The sequence below is a fragment of the Phodopus roborovskii genome, unplaced genomic scaffold (assembly GCF_943737965.1).
Source record: "Phodopus roborovskii unplaced genomic scaffold, PHOROB, whole genome shotgun sequence".
NCBI classification, from domain to species: Eukaryota; Metazoa; Chordata; class Mammalia; order Rodentia; family Cricetidae; genus Phodopus; species Phodopus roborovskii.
In genome coordinates, this window is record NW_026126546.1 from 8,894,993 (window position 1) to 8,912,057 (window position 17,065).

General features: G+C 56.8%; 1 protein-coding gene across 4 annotated transcripts; it reads right to left on the reverse strand.

Annotated features, from left to right (window-relative positions):
* Window positions 1-281: 281 nt before the first annotated feature.
* On the reverse strand, window positions 282-13,360 carry Fgfr3 (fibroblast growth factor receptor 3). Of its 4 annotated transcripts, none has more exons than XM_051200292.1 (17): window positions 13,258-13,360; window positions 7,989-8,258; window positions 7,669-7,722; window positions 6,052-6,221; window positions 5,846-5,969; window positions 5,574-5,764; window positions 4,520-4,670; window positions 3,032-3,222; window positions 2,539-2,687; window positions 2,181-2,302; window positions 1,996-2,106; window positions 1,729-1,919; window positions 1,486-1,608; window positions 1,335-1,405; window positions 978-1,115; window positions 719-824; window positions 282-568 (listed from the first exon to the last, which is right to left on the reverse strand). In XM_051200292.1, exons 1-17 carry the CDS (start codon window positions 13,358-13,360, stop codon window positions 422-424), a joined length of 2,412 nt encoding a protein of 803 aa, XP_051056249.1. In that variant the 3' UTR covers window positions 282-421. The 4 variants fall into 4 exon arrangements, with proteins under 4 accessions (XP_051056249.1, XP_051056251.1, XP_051056250.1 ...); XM_051200294.1 differs by lacking the exon at window positions 4,520-4,670 and adding an exon at window positions 3,695-3,839 and having other exon boundaries at window positions 283-568; XM_051200293.1 differs by having other exon boundaries at window positions 283-568; window positions 2,539-2,684.
* Window positions 13,361-17,065: the final 3,705 nt, after the last annotated feature.

Consider the following 17,065-nt stretch of genomic DNA (forward strand, 5'->3'; position numbering starts at 1 on the left):
CCTGCAGGCTCAGCTTTGGGTACCAAGAGGACCAAGATCCACCCTGGACAGGGAGCATAGCCCTCTCCACAACGGTCCCTGGGAGGTGGCAGCGGGGAATGAGGGAGCCAGAAGCCCAGGGTTGCACAGGGTGGGCCCTCTTACATTCTACATTTGGTGCTCCTGACCCTGGCTAGTCAGAAGACCACTGTACAGCAGTGCATGTTCCCAAGGGGCCTCTGCACCCAGGAGCCAAGGACACACACACACACACACACACACACACACACACACACACACACACACACACACACGTACATCCTGTCTACTGCTGCTCCATCACACTGGGCTGGCTGGAATCCACTGCACACCAGAAGTAGCAGGGCGGGCTAGGGTCTGTGTAAACATTGGCTGGGGCTTGGTCTGGAGGACTGTTGACCCCTCACGTCCGAGGTCCCCCATTACTGGGTGGACCTGAGGGCAGCAAGTCATGGGTGAACACAGAGTCATCTCCTGAGGAGCTGGAGCTAGGAGTATCTTGGCCACCAGGCGAGTACTGCTCAAAAGGCACAGATAGGTCCAGGTATTCCTGTTGGTGGACAAAGCTGTCAGGACTGGGCTGCGGTACCCTCCTCAATCCCATGGCTATCTGTGGTCAGACTGTGGCCCTAAGAGGCAGTCCGACCACTGGAGCTCCAAGGAAAAACACCCAGAGGGAGCAGGATCGAGTGGCACTTACATCAGTTGATGTCACAGTAAGGATGCGGTCTAAGTCCTCTACCAGCTGCTTGAAGGTGGGCCTCTGTGAAGGTACAGCATGCCAACATTCCCGCATGATCATGTACCTGTTGCAAGTATGGCTATTGAGCTCCTGGCCTGCACCCAATCCCTACCTCACACCCCAGGCCACTAATCCTCTACTCATCCCAGGGACCCTGGTAGGAATCCTGCCATTCCCAGGCACTGGGTAGAGGAATGAGCAAGGAATGATCGCTCACAGGTCATGTGTGCAGTTGGCTGGCTTGTCCATGCGGTGGCCCTCTTTCAACAGCTTGAAGAGTTCTTCCACCGGAATGCCAGGATACGGTGAACCCCCCAGGGTGAAGATCTCCCAGAGAAGGACCCCAAAGGACCAGCTGCGAGGGAGTGAGGATAAAAGGCCTGTTACTCCAGGTCCACTGCTGCTGCGGGCCTTAACCAGGACTTGCCACCCATGGACAAGGGGTTGGGGACACCAGGGTTAAGTAAGACACCAGGGCTGTAAGGGACCAGGACCCTGAAGGCTGTGAGAGGTGCAACTTGGGTCCTGTATGTCCCCAGAACTCCCTAACCCCATCCTATGTATGGACACATACACATCACTCTGGTGGGTGTAGACACGGTCAAACAGGGCCTCTGGTGCCATCCACTTCACAGGTAGCCGGCCCTGGACAGAGGGAGAGGTATTGGCTCTCATGTGTCCACTGGTGGAGCACTACACCCAAACCACCCTGGACCAGGGCTCACGTTTGTGGTCTTCTTGTAGTAGTCTAGATTGTGCACATCACGGGCCAGGCCAAAGTCTGCAATCTTCATCACATTGTCCTCAGTCACCAGCACGTTTCTGGCAGCCAAGTCTCTGTGAATGCACTGAGGAGACACCCAAGGGAGCCGGGGCTAAGCTGATGCCTCCCCCAGACCAGGCAAGTTTGACATCCACTCCTCCACCAGGAGAGACCCCCACCTGGCCTGGGACCTGTGTCTGCTTACCTTCTGGGAAGCCAGGTATTCCATGCCCCGGGCCACCTGGTAGGCACAAGACACTAGATCCTTGCAAGTAAGCTGCTCTTCTGGCAGCCTGCAGGCATCAAAGGAGTAGTCCATGCCTGGAGGCCGGCGTGCCCGCAGGAATTCTCGTAGGTTGCCCTTGGCCGCATACTCCACCAGCACATACAGGGGCCCTGGGAACACACACAGCTGAGAGGCTGTGTGACTCAGAAGCTCCCATCCACCAGTCTGCCCACCTGTTGCACCTACCACCCTGTGTGCAGGCCCCCAGCAGGTTGATGATGTTCTTGTGCTTGCCAATCATTTTCATCATCTCCATCTCAGACACCAGGTCCGACAGGTCCTTGTCAGTGGCATCATCTACACCAGGAATGGGGGTGTCAGTTGATGGCCACACAGTCCTCAAATGCCCTTCTACTTCTCTCCCTTCTTACCTTTCAGCATCTTCACGGCCACTGTGACAGGCTTGGCAGTTCGATCTTTGTCAATGCCAATAGCTTCTGCCATGACAACCTGGCCAAAGCAGCCTTCTCCAAGAGGCTTACCGAGTGTGAGCCTGGTCACAGAAGCAGTCAGTAAGTGTGTGCCCAGAACTCCCAGGCCTTACAGTCACATGCCACTGTGTCCTGGAAGCCCTATGGGCAATTGGTCATGAAGACCAAATCTCACCCCGTACGTACGTACGCTACCTGAGCATCTCACCCCACCTTCAACAGGCCCCTGCCTAGTAACCGTCTAGCCCCAAACCCCAGAACCCCCACCAAGTCCATATCGACCCTCACCACCACTGACCGGGTCCTGGATAGCTCCCACTTGGGGTCAGCAGGCAACTCAAGTTCAGAAACATTGGCCAGAACAGGACCTTCTCCAGAGGACAGCCGGGCAATGCGGACCAGGGGTGTGTTGGAGTTCATAGAGGAGTTGGACTCCAAGGATACCTGCTTGGGTCATTAGGGACAGGTTGGTACCACACAATGTGGGATGAGCATTGGAAAAGGGGTGAGGTGGCACAGCCACCAAGAACGGCAAGGTCAAATATATGTGAGGCAGGGTATGGGGCAAAAATAAGGGCCAGCTGCTCTGCCTTCTATAAAGTGGTGGCTGAAGACGACTAAAAATGTTCTGCACCAAAGGATTTGGGCTTCGTGTGAAGAACAGAGATAAAAGGAAGGCTCAGCCCACCCAACTGCAGAGAAGTGAGTCCCAGGCAGGCCCTGGGTACTACTCTACTAGGAAACCCAATGCAGGACAGGGAGCTCAAAACCTGGTATCTACTTTCTGTTACCTGTCGCTTAAGCGGGAAGCGAGAGACCTTGTGCACGGTGGGTGAGCCCAGGCCCTTCTTTGGGGGACTGCGAAGGCGACAGAGTGTCACAGCTGCCACCACCAGGATGAAGAGGAAGAATCCCACCCCATAGCTGAGGATGCCCGCGTACACACTGCCAGCCTCATCGACTTCCATCAGCTCCTCCTCAGCTGTAAAGACACAAGTTTGGGGGCCTCATCCAGCCTTTTCAGGTTTCCCACCAGCTGGACACAGACAGCGGGGGGGGGGGGGGGGGGGGAAGGACCTAGGATACTCAGATATGGGGAGTGAAAGCCCCCACCTGCCTTGGTAATATAGTAAAAAACATCTGTAAGTCAGCATGACCAGATCCAGGAGAGAAGCCCAGCAGAGCCAGAAGCACCCACACCGCCACCCAGGCACCCAGGAAATGCCAGAGCTCAGATTAGGACTGTGGGCACACAACTGGAGGATGAAGGGGGAGGCCCTTGCAGGACCAAGATGAAGCAGGTTGATGTTCCCGTACCACGCACAAGGTCGGGGTGAGTTCCACAGGATGGGCAGCACTAACCCATAAGGCGGCCCCTGCAGTCCCTGGCAGCTCTGGCATGTCCTGAGCCAGCACCCCAAGAGGACAGGTGCAGCGTGAGCAGAAGCCAGTACCTGGCAGCACCACCAGCCACGCAGAGTGATGGGAAAACCCGATAGAATTGCCTGCCAGGCAGGTGTACTCCCCCGCGTCCTCAAAGGTGACATTGTGCAAGGACAGAACCTCTAGCTCCTTGTCCGTGGTGTTAGCGCCTGCCGTCTACAAAGAGAGAACAAAGCGCGATAGGCAAGCGCCAGCACTTCCCTTTGGGTACCACAACAGTCCACATGGAGATGATCCAGCCAGGCTGCAAGGAAAACGCCGCCACCACCACAACCTCGGCCACCACCATGGCCCTGCCACAGATAGTCATGGAGGCCCAGGGCAGGGCCCTCTTCCTGCACCGAGGCACTGAGCCTGAAGCCAGTCCCTCCACCGGTGGCGAGTCCTCTGTCCCAAGGTGAGCAACAGGCAGGTGGGCAGCATGGTGCCACACAGAGGCAGCATGCAGAATTAGTGCAGAAACAGGCGAAGTACAGATGGAAAGATGGGCAGGCGAATGGATAGGAAGCCAGAAGGCATCAGAGTCAGCCAAAGATGAGTGTAAAACCAATGCTCACAAAGTCAGGGCTCAGCCTGTGGCAGGCAGGCTCTAAGGATCTTCTAAGTGTGCAAGTGGGGGGTGCAAGAGGACAGCACAAGTCTGGGGGACTGTGAAGCAGGTAGTCAGTCATTGGTAGCCAGGGGCTACCAGTATCATTGAGGCATCACAAGCAGAGTGCGAGCCACAGGCGGGGTCAAGCAGGGAAAGGGTCGTGCACGGCATGCAGGCAGGTGCATGGCTGGAGCGTTGGAGCTGGAGCTCAGCGTGCCAGGCAGGCATGGGACAGAGTCGTTACCTGCTTGAGGCCCGTGAACACGCAGCCAAAAGGCCTTCTCAGCCACGCCTATGAAATTGGTGGCTCGACAGAGGTACTCGCCCCCGTCCCGCTCCGACACATTGGCCAGGCGGAGGCGTGCGTCTGCCTCCACATTCTCACTGATCCAGGACTGCGGGGACAAGAGACTGGGCTCAGGCACACCCCGAGCCAGCTCCAAAAGGACATGAGGACAAGGCAGGGCAAGGGAGATCCCAAAGGATGGGCTGGGGGCTAGGCAGCAACACCCGGAAGGCTGCCGGGAGGAGAAGCACATCATGGCAGTGGTAGGTGTGGTTTCAGAGAGACCTTTCTCCATGTCCACCCCCACTGTCCCACCCCACCCCCCACGAACACACAACCCACAGCCTCCAAACCCTCAACCCAGGGGCTGTGGTGTCAGGACACCTAGAATGTGCTCATGAACACCCACACCCACGTCGGGAGGCACACCGGACAAGGCCCCAGCGGCCTCTCTCAACAGCGAGGGTTCCGTTCCAGCCAGTGCATAACCCCTCCCCCACCAGACCTCCTTGTCTCTGAACAGATGTTTCTCTTTGGGCTTCTAGTGTCGCAAAGTCCCGACTCGGGTGGCCCCACCCAAGGCCAGGGAACAAAGCTACAAGCAGACAGAGGCAAGACAGAGCCAATACTACACTGCAAGCAGATGACACCGGCCAATCCAGGCCAGCAGGGGAGAATCTAGCCTGTCTCTAGGATCCAGAGGGTACTAACTAACTAGGCAATCATCCTCCTGCCCGGGGACATGGTAACTGTCACTCAAGAGAAGCCTTCTGCAGGCCTAGTCCTTGGAGCAGACTGGGAATCAAGTCCCATGGCAGGGTACAAGTAACACAGAACTTGTCTGGAGCTCAGAGCAGATGAGAAGCACTGAGACTCAATGCTCCTTCTCAGAAACTTCAACACCTGGGCCAAGATCCCAACATATCCCTCAGCCAAGAGGGACTTATGGACCAGGGCCAAGGCGGCCCCAGCTGACCCATCCACCCACCCAGCAGCTGGCAGCAGAGCCTACCTTGAGTACAGTGACGTAGGGTGTGCCATCAGGGCCCACTTTGCTGCCATTCACTTCCACATGCTTCAGCCACTGGATGTGTGGCTGTGCATCGCTGTACACCTTGCAGTGGAACTCCACGTCACTGCCCAGGACGGCCGTCTGGTTGGCTGGCAGCCCAGCCTGCAGGATGGGCCGGTGTGGGGAACGCTCTACAAGAGGCAGCCAAGTCAGGGGCAGTGGGCCAAGGGGCCCAGGGATGCCCTGCCTTAGCCACCCGGCCAGGCCCTCACCCAGCACATCCAGAGTGTATGTCTGCCGGATGCTGCCAAACTTGTTCTCTACCACGCAGGTATAGTTGCCACGATCAGAGGGCACCACGCTCTCCATGACCAGACTCCACTGCTGGTGCCGAAGCTACAGGTAAAATTAGTATGTGAGCAGATACAGACTGTACCGTGCCCAGGCCCTGCCACTCCAGCCCCTTTCCCAGACCCACCTTGATGCCCCCTATGCGATGCTCCCCTCGGAATTCTTTGCCATTCTTCAGCCAGGAGATGGAGGGGGTAGGGTTGCCAGCAGCCGGGCAGCGGAAGCGTACAGTGTTTGCTGCTGGCACAGCCAGCAGTTTCTTGTCCATACGCTCTGGCCGAGTCCAGTAAGGGGCCCCTGATGGCAGAAATGCCCGTAACAACTGTAATTCAGTGCACTTTTTCCAAAACTGCCCTGCCCACCTATCCTCTAGCCTGCTTCCCCTTCTGTACTCAGAGTCCTTTGCTTTGCCTGCACAGGCTTCATGAAGCCTCGACACTATGCAACTACAGCTGCCCCAATCTCTGGCTTGGGCATGTCTTCTCATTGTCCTTTGGTACAGGCGCACAGGCGCAGGTCCCCCAGAAGGTAGAATCCAGTAGGATGCAGACCCTGGGAGACAGCTAGACCAGATCACCCCACCCACTTGCAAAACCCAAGCCAGCTTCTCTAGTGCCCAGAGCCTGGCCGACACCTTTCAGGTCTCTTCTCATCCACTCTCGTCCCTCCGGCCTCTGCGCTGGGTGAAAGATGCCACCCTGCTGGGTTTCATGAAGCAGCTGAGGGACACAGGAGGGATCCAGGACAAAATAGGGAGGCAGGGCCCTTCCACAGTGACCTCACTGTACTCTACCATAGGACCGCGTGCAGCTCCTGAAGTAGGAACCACTGCACAGGGTAGGAGAGAACTGTGCAGAAACTGGTGAGGGCCCCTCCCAGCTCTGAGATGCCCTCCCAGGCTCCTGATGGCCAGTAAGCTTGACAGAAGACTGTCACACTGGGAATCTGCAGTGACTTAATGCTGCCCACTGCTAGGCATGATCCACAAGGTGACCCTGCAGTCACCTTATAGCCTAAACCCATGTGAGGCACAAACACCAAATACAGCCTAGGAAAGCCAGGACAGCAGAAGCAAAGAGTAACTCAGGGCAAGGGTACAGGTAATGTGGCCGGAGCAGGAACTGTAGGGCAAGTGGGTTAACAATTTTTGCTCTGAGCAACCTTGTAGCCAAAGGGAAATAAGAAGCCAAGCAACTTCTCAGGACAGTAGCCTCTGTTGGTTTCACTCCTAGATTCCAAACCTATTTCTGTGTAGATTCCGCTCTAAATCTCATTCAAGCCCCTTTACCTGTTTCTCCTGGCCCCCACACTCCTGAAATTCATTCCCTTGTGTTTCTATCTATCCATTTTGTCTCCGACTCCTCTCAACACTTTGTCCACACCACCTCAGAAGTTTCCAAATGGTCCGAGCACTCAGTCCACACAGCCGAGTCTCCCCAGTCATAGCCCCCCCCCCCCCCACACACACACACACAGAGCCTCAGCATGGTGCAGCCATTCCTCTCCTGATGCCCTTAATCCCTCCTGATACTCCTCAACAACAACCTGAGCTCCATGACTAACTGTACTCAAGCCTGGGAGGCCCCTCCCCACTCAAGTCAATACCAAAATCCCTGCAGAGCAGCCTCACCTCCTCACTGCTCCTGTTCTACTGTAACAATGTCACCCTGTAGCCACCAAACTACAGGAAGAAGGCACCCAGCCCCACCCTGACCAGCTCAGTGTGCCTAGATTCTAATCTCACCTGTATCCTCAGCCATGTCCTCCCCATCTTCGTCATCTCCTGAAGATGGAGCATCTGCAATAGTTTTAAGTAGGCAGTGGTTCTGTGATACCCCAACATCCAGAGACCTGCTGTTCCCCATACCTGGGGCCCACTGTTCCCTGCCTTTGGGAACAGTGCCACTCATTCCGATAGTACACACTTGGGGGGTACCCACTCCTACCAGCTGCCAGCAACATTTTTTTTGCCAGGGATACTGCAGCCACCCTGCCCAGGACTGCCGTGACCCCCCTGGCTTTGCAACTGCTCAACACACTTGACAACTGCACCGACACACTCACCTGTCACACGCACACTGAAGTGGCACAGCACACGCTGAGAGAGCCGATGCTGGCAGCTGTAGACCCCCGCATCCTCATGCGAGGCATTCAGCACCTGGAGCCTCTGGGGACCCACCAAGACACGGCGGGAGGCCACCAGCCCTGTGCCATCCTTAGCCCAGACAGTGGGGCCTGTCGGGGCACCTCCAGGAGGATGGCAGCTTAGCTCCACGGTGTCCCCAATGCCAAAGGCCACCTGCTCCTGCTGGCTAGGCTCAGGCCCTGCGATCTCTGTGGATGAAATAAAAAGCTATGAAACAGATCCTCCACAGTAGCATGCTAAAGGCCCCACTTTACTCTGTAAACACACTAGCAAAGGCTGTGGCAGGCAAGTGAGGGGTGTGCTCCTGGGGCCTCCCAGACCATGGTGAAACCCGGAGTGGACAAACCATTTCAGTAAGAGCCCAGTGGCGTCAGTATCTCAGCTCTGTCTATGCGAGGGCTTTGGCCCTGTCCCGCCGGAGGAAGCTGTTTTCCAAAGATGATAAGGAAGAGGCATAGCAGCCCTCCCAATCCTGAAAGATCTAAAGTGTCCTGAGGGGTGGGGACAGCTCTGTGGTGCAGCACCCCCTGGAATGTCTAACACCCTGAGCTCATTCCCAGCACCAGCAAAGTATCACCAATTCTTCCTCCCACCATTTGGAAATGCACAATCAATCCTTAGCTCACGGGGAAGCACAAAAGCAGGTTAGGGACAGACTGTCCTTCACTGGCCTCTGGCTCAAAACTCAGAGAAGAAATAGGAAGCCCTTTCAGGGCCCGCTTAGCACCCAACCCTCGTCTTGGCTTCTAAAACCGTATGGGTGGAGAGCCAGAGAACAGAACACACTTTAGCAATAGGAAGGAGAAGGCTGGGTATGGTGCCTCACACATTAGGAAGGCTGAGGCACGACTGCCACAAGCTCAAGGCCAGCCTGGCTACAGTGCAAGACTGCTACAAATAAATAAATAAATATGGAAAGGGAAGATGATACAAGGTCATGCAACAACATGGGGGGACAGCCCTTCTTGAATACTCCACAAGGGCTGCTGTTCAAGTAGCCCACGTAGTTAGAAAAATAGGACAGGTGTACATTAAGGACACCAATCTGGATACTTAGCTCTCTGGTCAGTGGGATAAAGGACCCAAATGAGCTCATAGGGGTGGCTGAGGATATGAAACCCCCATTTCATAAATAAAAACCGGGTTTGGAGGGGCTGTCAGAGTGGACCAAATGGAGCCAGCCACCCACAATGAGGGCTAAGAAATGAGTAGTAACTACAGCCCCTTCACTGGGCAGACACAGATAGCCATACACCTCTCCCCTGACCAGCTCATGAGGGGGCCCAAAGACCTCACACTCAGAAACTCCCTACCAGCTGGGCTATCACCTCCAAACCTCCCTGCCAGGATCCAACAATGCCCATCACAGGGGTAGCTGGGCTCGGGGCCCAGGACAGGAGTGGGTGGTCCTGCTGAGTAGACCTCCTTCTTCAGGTCCAGCTGGACTGGCTATAATGTCACTTGTCATTCCGTCGATGCACGGCCTAGATTCGAGGCCCAGCTGTCCACTCTGGCCACACCAGTCCTTGGTCAGGCCCAATTCTGCCCTTCCAAGAGTCAGCCCACTGGCTCAAAGTCCACTAGGGTCACCCACGAAACCCATGATGTCCCATAGAATCATAGAACTTTAAGCTGTCCTGGATAGCCAAGGACTATCCATAGCCAGGGCCCTTCTATCCTGATCACCCAGTGCTGGAAGCTGCTTGAGCCCCCTACCCAGAGAAGGCCAAAAACAGGCTAGTCAATAGCCTTAGACTAGGCTTTGGCCCAAGGGCAACAGCCAGTTGATTCCGGTTTGGTCTGTACAAGGCAACAGATCACACCATTCACACAAGTATTTGCTTTAACCTAATCCAGAAATGCACTCAAGAAGGACACTGCAGCCCCCAGACCAGCCCCTTGGAGAGGCAGATGGCCGGAGGTTTGGGACGGCTCAGTCAGCTGACAGTTGACCTTTGACCTGCCCACCAATCACTGTCCTCTAGGAGCCAGAAGAAACCAGACATCTGAAATTCGGAGGCCTGGGGCAACAACATATACACCACTGTCACCACCCCAGGGTCACAAAGATTAGAGGGACCTGTGTCTTGAGCCAAGTAGGTAACAAGGGAAGGGACAGTGCAAGGCTGCTTTAGACAACACAGAATATGGTACACCCTGAGAAGCTACAGCCAACAGAGCTCCCACATCAGCCTCCAGGACCAAATGCAACACAGGCACTGGTACTTCTGGGGTGTCCATTGAGGGGACACTACATGGGCTACACGTACCTATCCCCACTGTTGTCCCCATTACCACATGGTACTGAGGTGGACCAGCGTACCATATGCTTACTGGGGCAGGCTAAGAGACACTGTGTCCCAGTCAGGCTGTGAAGGGTCTGGAGTCTCCCAGATCGACTCAGTTTCCCTCACTATGACACAATGGACAAACCCCAATTGGCAGACTTGAAGTCCAGAAAGGTAGGTTAAGTGGCTAGAGCCTGTGAAAAGGTGTGTGGGGATGGGGAAAACCCCTGCCTGGGCATCTTGAATAGAACAATGTAGTCAGACCACGGCTGACCAGCTTCTGGGATGGCTGCATCCCTTGTGCAGGGCTTGATAACCAGTTCTGGTCACTACTGTTGAGACACAGGTGAACACAACAGCGCTAGCATCAACCCGCTTTCCCAGGTTGGTCACCCTAAGGACTCCAGAGACTTGGGCTTTGGAACAAGACCAGGACCCGGATGCAGGCAACATCTGCTTTGATAGGGAACACACACAGCTGGCGTAGGAGGCACAGCCAGCTGTACCATTAAAACAACCGAAGAGAAAGGAGGGCGCCCCAAGGGACCCTGAATCCAAGGGAAGGAAGGGTCTCTTGCCTTCCTCTCCTTCCCTACTCACCACCATTCCACCAGGAGACATTCCAGTTTCCACAGTTTCATAACAAAGTCAAGAAAGAAAAAAAAGAAAGAATCCAGAGGCTGGGCGGGCTAATGAGGGTTTACTGGGGGATTATCTGGTTTAATCCCCGAAACAACCCTGCCATTACCAGTCCTCTTTGGCAGGACAGGTGAGGAAACTTGGGTTCCAGGAGGGTACCCAAGCCTAGGCAGGCCTCAACTCCAGGTGGCTTTACTCATAGCTAAGTCATTTCTCAACCTTGCCCAAGCCACCTTTCCACAAGACCTCACCTTACCCCTAACCCACCCTGTGTAACTCATTTGTCTTCTACGCACAACTGTTAAAAAGGGAGTAGGAGTTTCAGGTCCCACAAGCTCCTTGTAAACCTGAGGCTGGGGGAACAAGGTGCTCCTAGGCTCAGCATAGGATCCAAAGCTTCAGGGCCTAAGATCAGCCCAGGTTAATGAACCACCGCGAGGGCCTGCAGGGCTCAAAGTCCAACCCTGAGGTGGTGTGCAGCGTGGGGGGGGGGGGGACGGGGGACGGGGACGGACACGACCCGGACACAACGCCCAGGGACATGGAAGGCTCGACTCCTGTCACCCTTTGCTACAGGCCCGCGTGCGGGTCACCCTCGGAGCCCTTGCGGGCTACTCTCTTCACAACAGTGCACACACCAGGGGTGTCCAGAGTAGGCTGGAGCCTTAGCACCGCCCCACAGCTCTTGACCCTAGCCAGCTCCAGTTTGGTAATTTATGTTCCCGGGGAAAGCGCCAGCCGAGACCTCTGTAAACTTCACCGGGTCTTTGTATTTTTACTGCCCGGCCCATCTCGTTAAGGAACCGGATTAAGTTTATTGGCCTATCAACTCCCTACCTGTCTCACCAGCTCGAACGCAGGGACGCGGGGCGGGCGCACATCCCACTGATTCCTGGCCACCCGGCTCAACTTCGGTTCCTGCAGCAGGGTCGTGCCAGGCCGCCACAGTCACTGCCTGGAGCACCGAAAGGGTGTGCGCTCCGCCCCGCCGCCCCTTCGCTAGCTCACTGACACTCGACGCAGGGAGTAATATCTTCATCTGAATGCACATGCTAATGTGGTTCAGTCGCCGGCCATTCGGCGCCCGGGAGCCAGACCGTCCTAGCAGGCGCTAAAAGCGCGCGCTGACCTCCCGACCGCCTCTGTCACGCTGCTGAAAGACACGCACATTCAAGCTACCGGCCCACTTTCATTCATAAAAAAAAAAAGAAAGAAAGAAATGACATTGTTCCGAGAAGCTGCAGCCGCTGAGGGAGAAAGGGGCGCGGGGGCGCCGGGAGGGGCACGCCGCCATCTGCCTCGTCCCGCTGCGCTCACCGCGCTTGCACCTCCCCGAGAGGCCGCGCCGCCATCAATGCGCGGTCTGTGGCCGCCGGGGTACAAAGGAGCGGCTGTTCCGCCTCAGCTCGGGTGGGGCGAAGCTTACCGAGCGAAGGCCTCCCTCCGCGAGGCCTCCCGCCAGCCCACTGCTCTGCCTTGCCACGCTGCTGCCGCTGGGCACAACCAGGGGCCGGGCGCATCGCACCTCCCGGAGGCAGCGGGACGCTGGGCTGCCGGACCGTGGCTCCCTCCGGTATTCTCACCCTCCGGCCCCATTTGATGGTGCTCAATGTCCCATCGGACTCTGGCGGCCGATCGCGCTATGTAGGCGGCGACACGATCCTGGGACAACCGCCCCTCGCCTCCCAGAGTGCGTCTTGAAGGGCGGTCCATGGGCGCCCCTGGGAACAGACCCCCTCAGGCCGCCTACAGGGTAAGAGGGGCACCGGCGCCGAAGCTGTCACCTTGTGGTGCGCGACACTAGGCGACAGAACTGAGCTTTGGCTGGGATACTACTCCTGTCCACTCCCGAAGTCCAACCTTCACTTTGGCCAAAACTGAGCCAAGAACTGCGCCGGGAGGACGGGGAAACCAACAACTGACACTTTCCGTCCTCTCAGATCCGAGCAGCAACAATGGGAATCGGGGAAAGCCGGCTCGCGCGCCCTCCCGACTCTGCCCGGCTGGGGACCACGGCCACCACGCATCGCTCGCCGTGGAGCCTCGCACTTGGACGGTGGCTCTGAGACTCCAGACACACCGTATACTGCCGCTCCGGATCTGACAGCGATCTGCGGGGCGGGGTACAGAACCCGGGCGCACTGGCACCCATGCTGCTACTCAACCTGACGCCCCTTCCTCACCCAAGAGCCGTTCGCAGTTCCCAAAGTCTCTGGGGGCCAGGACCGGGCCCCTCGAAAGACACCTTGTCAGCCCCTACCTGCCGGTCTCCGCACGACTCGCTGCTCTGGGCCGGGTGGCTCAGAGGTAGCTGCGGCCACGACCGCAAAGCAGAACGCTAGCACGCAGGCTGGGACTACCATGGCTGGAGCTGGGACCGCGGCGTCTTCAAGCCGCGCGCGCGGGCATGCTGTACCCCCACACGCCCGGCTCCGGCGCCGGTGGGAGGGCGCCGCTCCGGAGTCTGCGGGAGGAGAGCGCTGAGTTAGTTACTTGGGAGGGCAGCGGGGGAGCGCGGCTTCGCTCCTGCGCCGGGACCCCCGGCCGCCCCGCCCGCCGCCTGCCTGGGCTCCGGGGCCGCCTGGCGCCGGCCGCCTCCTCCCAGCCGCGCGCGGTCTCTCCCTCCTCCCCTCCCTGGCCGCCGCAGAGCCCTCCCAGGACGGCGGCAGGAGCGGCAAACTTTCCAGATCGGGACGCCGGTGCCCAGCCCGGCCTCGCCGCCCGCACTGACCGCACCAGTTGCAGCCCACCTCGCGTCTTGACTGCTTCAGCGCCCGCCCGGCCCCTCCGAGCGCCAGCCGGGTCTTTCACACCAACCTGGCGGCCGCTAGAGCCCGGCTCACCACGCGCAGCTCCGGACCTCGGCTCTCAGTCCGCCCTCCCAGGATCTCTTCTTTCCCAGCGGCCGTTCGCCCTCCAGTGAGTCCCAGAGCCGGAGTGGACCTCACGGCGCCAGCTGCTCCCGCCACCCCCACCACCACAGTACACTGAACTCCGGCTGCCCGGCGCGCGGCAGCCAGTGGGGGGGAGACGGCCTGCTCCCGCCACGCCCAAAACACGCCCCTTCCCGGGCGGCCGAGGGGCGGGGAATCCTAGGGGGCGTGGTCAGGCGGGGGCGCCGGGCGGTCCCGGAGGGCGTGGGAGCCCGGCTGGGACCAAGCGGGCGAGGCCAGGATCGCACACTCAACCCCTCGAAGCAATGGTCGAGCTCACGACTGTCTGTCTGCACGCTCTTTCGTCCAGTAAGACGAAGAGGCTCAGAGCGGTGGCCTCAGTGGGGGTCCAGGTGTTAAGGCAGCTTCACAGTGAACTGTCCTCCGGAGCTGAAGCCTGTGCAAAGAGCCGTAATTCTTCGCGTGCAGAGCCTTATTGCATTCCAGGTGGACAAATGAGTGTGAAACGGCCTTACGGTGAAGGATGGGGCAGAGTTTACACGACGACAGTGGAAGGCGCAGGGATCGTGTCCTAGAAAAGGAGGGCACAGTGCTGTATTTATCGAACTAACCAACTGGTGGCCCTCATGAGCTCAGCTGCCTGGGTGTCCTGCTGCGCGCGGGGGCGGGGGCGGGGGGAGATGATGTTCACACTTCCCCAAGAAGATACACGTTTGGAAGTGAACTTAACTGCCCAAACTCAGAATAACAAAAAGCTGGGGATACCAAGTGGAAGACCCTGCCCTGTCCTAGAGCTGCCTGAACTCCAGCCTGTGGAGGTCCTCAGGCAGCTCATCCATCCTGGACACACATTCCATCTGGGGAGTGTCACACTGACAGCCGGTCCCAGGAGGATCAGCCTGCCCACCCAATCATGCTGACAAGCTGTAGGTGCTGCCTTGCAGACTCTGAAACAGCACCCACCACCACCCACCACTCTGTGACTGGTGACTTATGTATCTACCCTCACAAGACAGGGAATCGGAATTGTATCTCACAGTCAAGCTTAGCATGGTCTGAGGCCTACAGGAGCCACATAGGGAAAGAAGGTGGGGTCTTGGCTCAATGCTTCTGCTCGGTCTGGCTGTGTGTGGCTTGAAGGACTCACCTTGCTCATCAGAAAAATGGAAAGTAGAACATGAAAATGTTTCAGTGGTTCATTGATCACTCTTATCTATCCCAGATCTCTGAGCAAGGCTCTGTTCCCAAAGCCCTCATGCTACTGCTCAGTGTCCACCCCTAACCCTCTGCACCTTCTACTGTCGCTCATGTTGCTCTTCTGGCCGAGCACAACTCCCTGCAGACTGGCTAGAATCCAGGCCTGGGTTCCCATACCATCCCCAGCTAGCTGCCCACAGATCCTCCCCCATGTTGCCACCCCAGGGGGTCATAGCAGACATTCTCTCCTAATCTATTGGCAGATTAATTATCAGTAAAAGAACCAGAATGTGAACTCTGACGCCTGTTGCCACCCACCTCCTCTGGAGGATTTACCAGAACCCTCCACATCTGTATCACCTGGGAGCTGAGCATCCATCTGAACAGTAGTAATTCTTTATCTCGGGTATCCCAGGCCAGTGGTGGTTCTCTGAACCTTGTGGACCAACAGACCTTGTCTCCCAGGCTATCTTACTTTGTGGCTTCTAAGAAGTTTAGCCAATGAGCAACAAATGCAGAGCAGAGGGCTCCAGACAGGGTACTTTTCCTCTGCCCCCCCCCACATCCTATGACCAGACATTGGCCAGCTCTTCTGGACTCTCGCTCAGCTGCAGCAGTGTGGGGGCCTTGTCCCTTCTTCAAAAATTAGCTGTGGGGGGTTCACAACTTGTATTCCTGTCCTGAGCCTACTGCCACTTTAAAAACTGCTTGTCTCAAATTGACTTTCATAGTTCAGGACAACAGAAGTCTGAGGTCAAGATGAGCTGGTTGTGGGCCTCTTTACAAGAGGGTTCTTCCTGCCTGTGACAACTCTGGGGCCTCGGGCATCCTTGACTTAGGACCATATCACTCTAGTCTCTGCCTCTACCTTCACATGGCTTCTTCTGTACCTTTGCCATGGCTCCCATCTCTCATAAGGACACTTGTGGTTGGATTTTGGGCTGTCCATAAAGTGTGGGATGATCTCACCTCAAACTCCTTCCCACCATTACACAGGCCTGCCTTAGAGGGAATCACCTTCTGCCCACTACACACCTGGGGTTCCTGATCCTTTGATGTCATGCACATCCTAACATGGTCTGGGTCTTGACTCTCCAGCATGGCTGCCACTGTCTGCTGGCCCTTACACTAAAAGGGCACAGCATTTTGAGACTCCACTGGTTCTGCAGAGTTGATCCCACGAACCAGCCCCAAGTAGCTGCAACTCACTTTGCCTTACTCTTATACCAGGACATAATTCCTGGAAGGTGTGGTCTATTGTCGGTGGGGCTTTTTTGGTTTGGTTTAGTTTTTTGAGACAGAGTTTCTCTGTGTAGCTTTGGAGCTTGTCCTGAAACACATAGATATCCTGCCTTTGCCTCCCACGTGCACCACCACCACCCAGCTCAGTGTGATTTTTCTTATAAAGAGTTGGGTTTGGCAGGAGTCTTATCTGCTCTCAGAGAGCTACACATGAGGCTGAGCCCCACATTCTGTAGTCTGTGTCAGGATGGCGCCAGCCCTTGACTCTCATAATGCTCTCCCTAACTTAGCCACTATTTTATCCTGGACCCCTCAGTTGAACTCCAGGCTGTGACTAAGACTAGGCCCTGAAGAGGTGGGTCTCTTTGGCCCTTGGCAGAGTCCCAGGAAGGGGGTTGGAGCCTGGAAACAGCCAGGGCTAATGGGGAGGGGGCTCCCGATGCTAAAGACCCCTTATGTGCCTATACCTCTTTACCCACTTTCTGGGACCCCGTCAGCTTTTTAAGCCCCACATGGATGGAATCTTCAGTGAAGATGAGCTGGGACAGAGGCCAAGTCAGGCACACTAGGGACAGCTAAGGGACTCAGAGCTGGGTGGCCTCAGCTTTCTGGGGCCTATGCTGCTGAACAAGGAAAGGGACTGTGGAGGTGCACCTGCTGCATGTGCCCTGGAATAGAATCACTACAGGCTGGGAGTAGGTAGCCCGGCCTCCCCAGCCTGGCCAGGCCTAAAGC

What these genes read in the sequence shown, in the direction of transcription:
- Fgfr3 (XM_051200292.1), bottom strand. Translation starts at nt 13,360, where the DNA reads ATGGTAGTCCCAGCCTGCGTGCTAGCGTTCTGCTTTGCGGTCGTGGCC. An exon ending in CTTCAGTGTGCGTGTGACAG is followed by an intron (nt 7,723 to 7,988) that starts GTGAGTGTGTCG and finishes AAACTATTGCAG; the next exon opens with ATGCTCCATCTTCAGGAGAT. An exon ending in AATACCTGGCTTCCCAGAAG is followed by an intron (nt 1,609 to 1,728) that starts GTAAGCAGACAC and finishes GTGTCTCCTCAG; the next exon opens with TGCATTCACAGAGACTTGGC.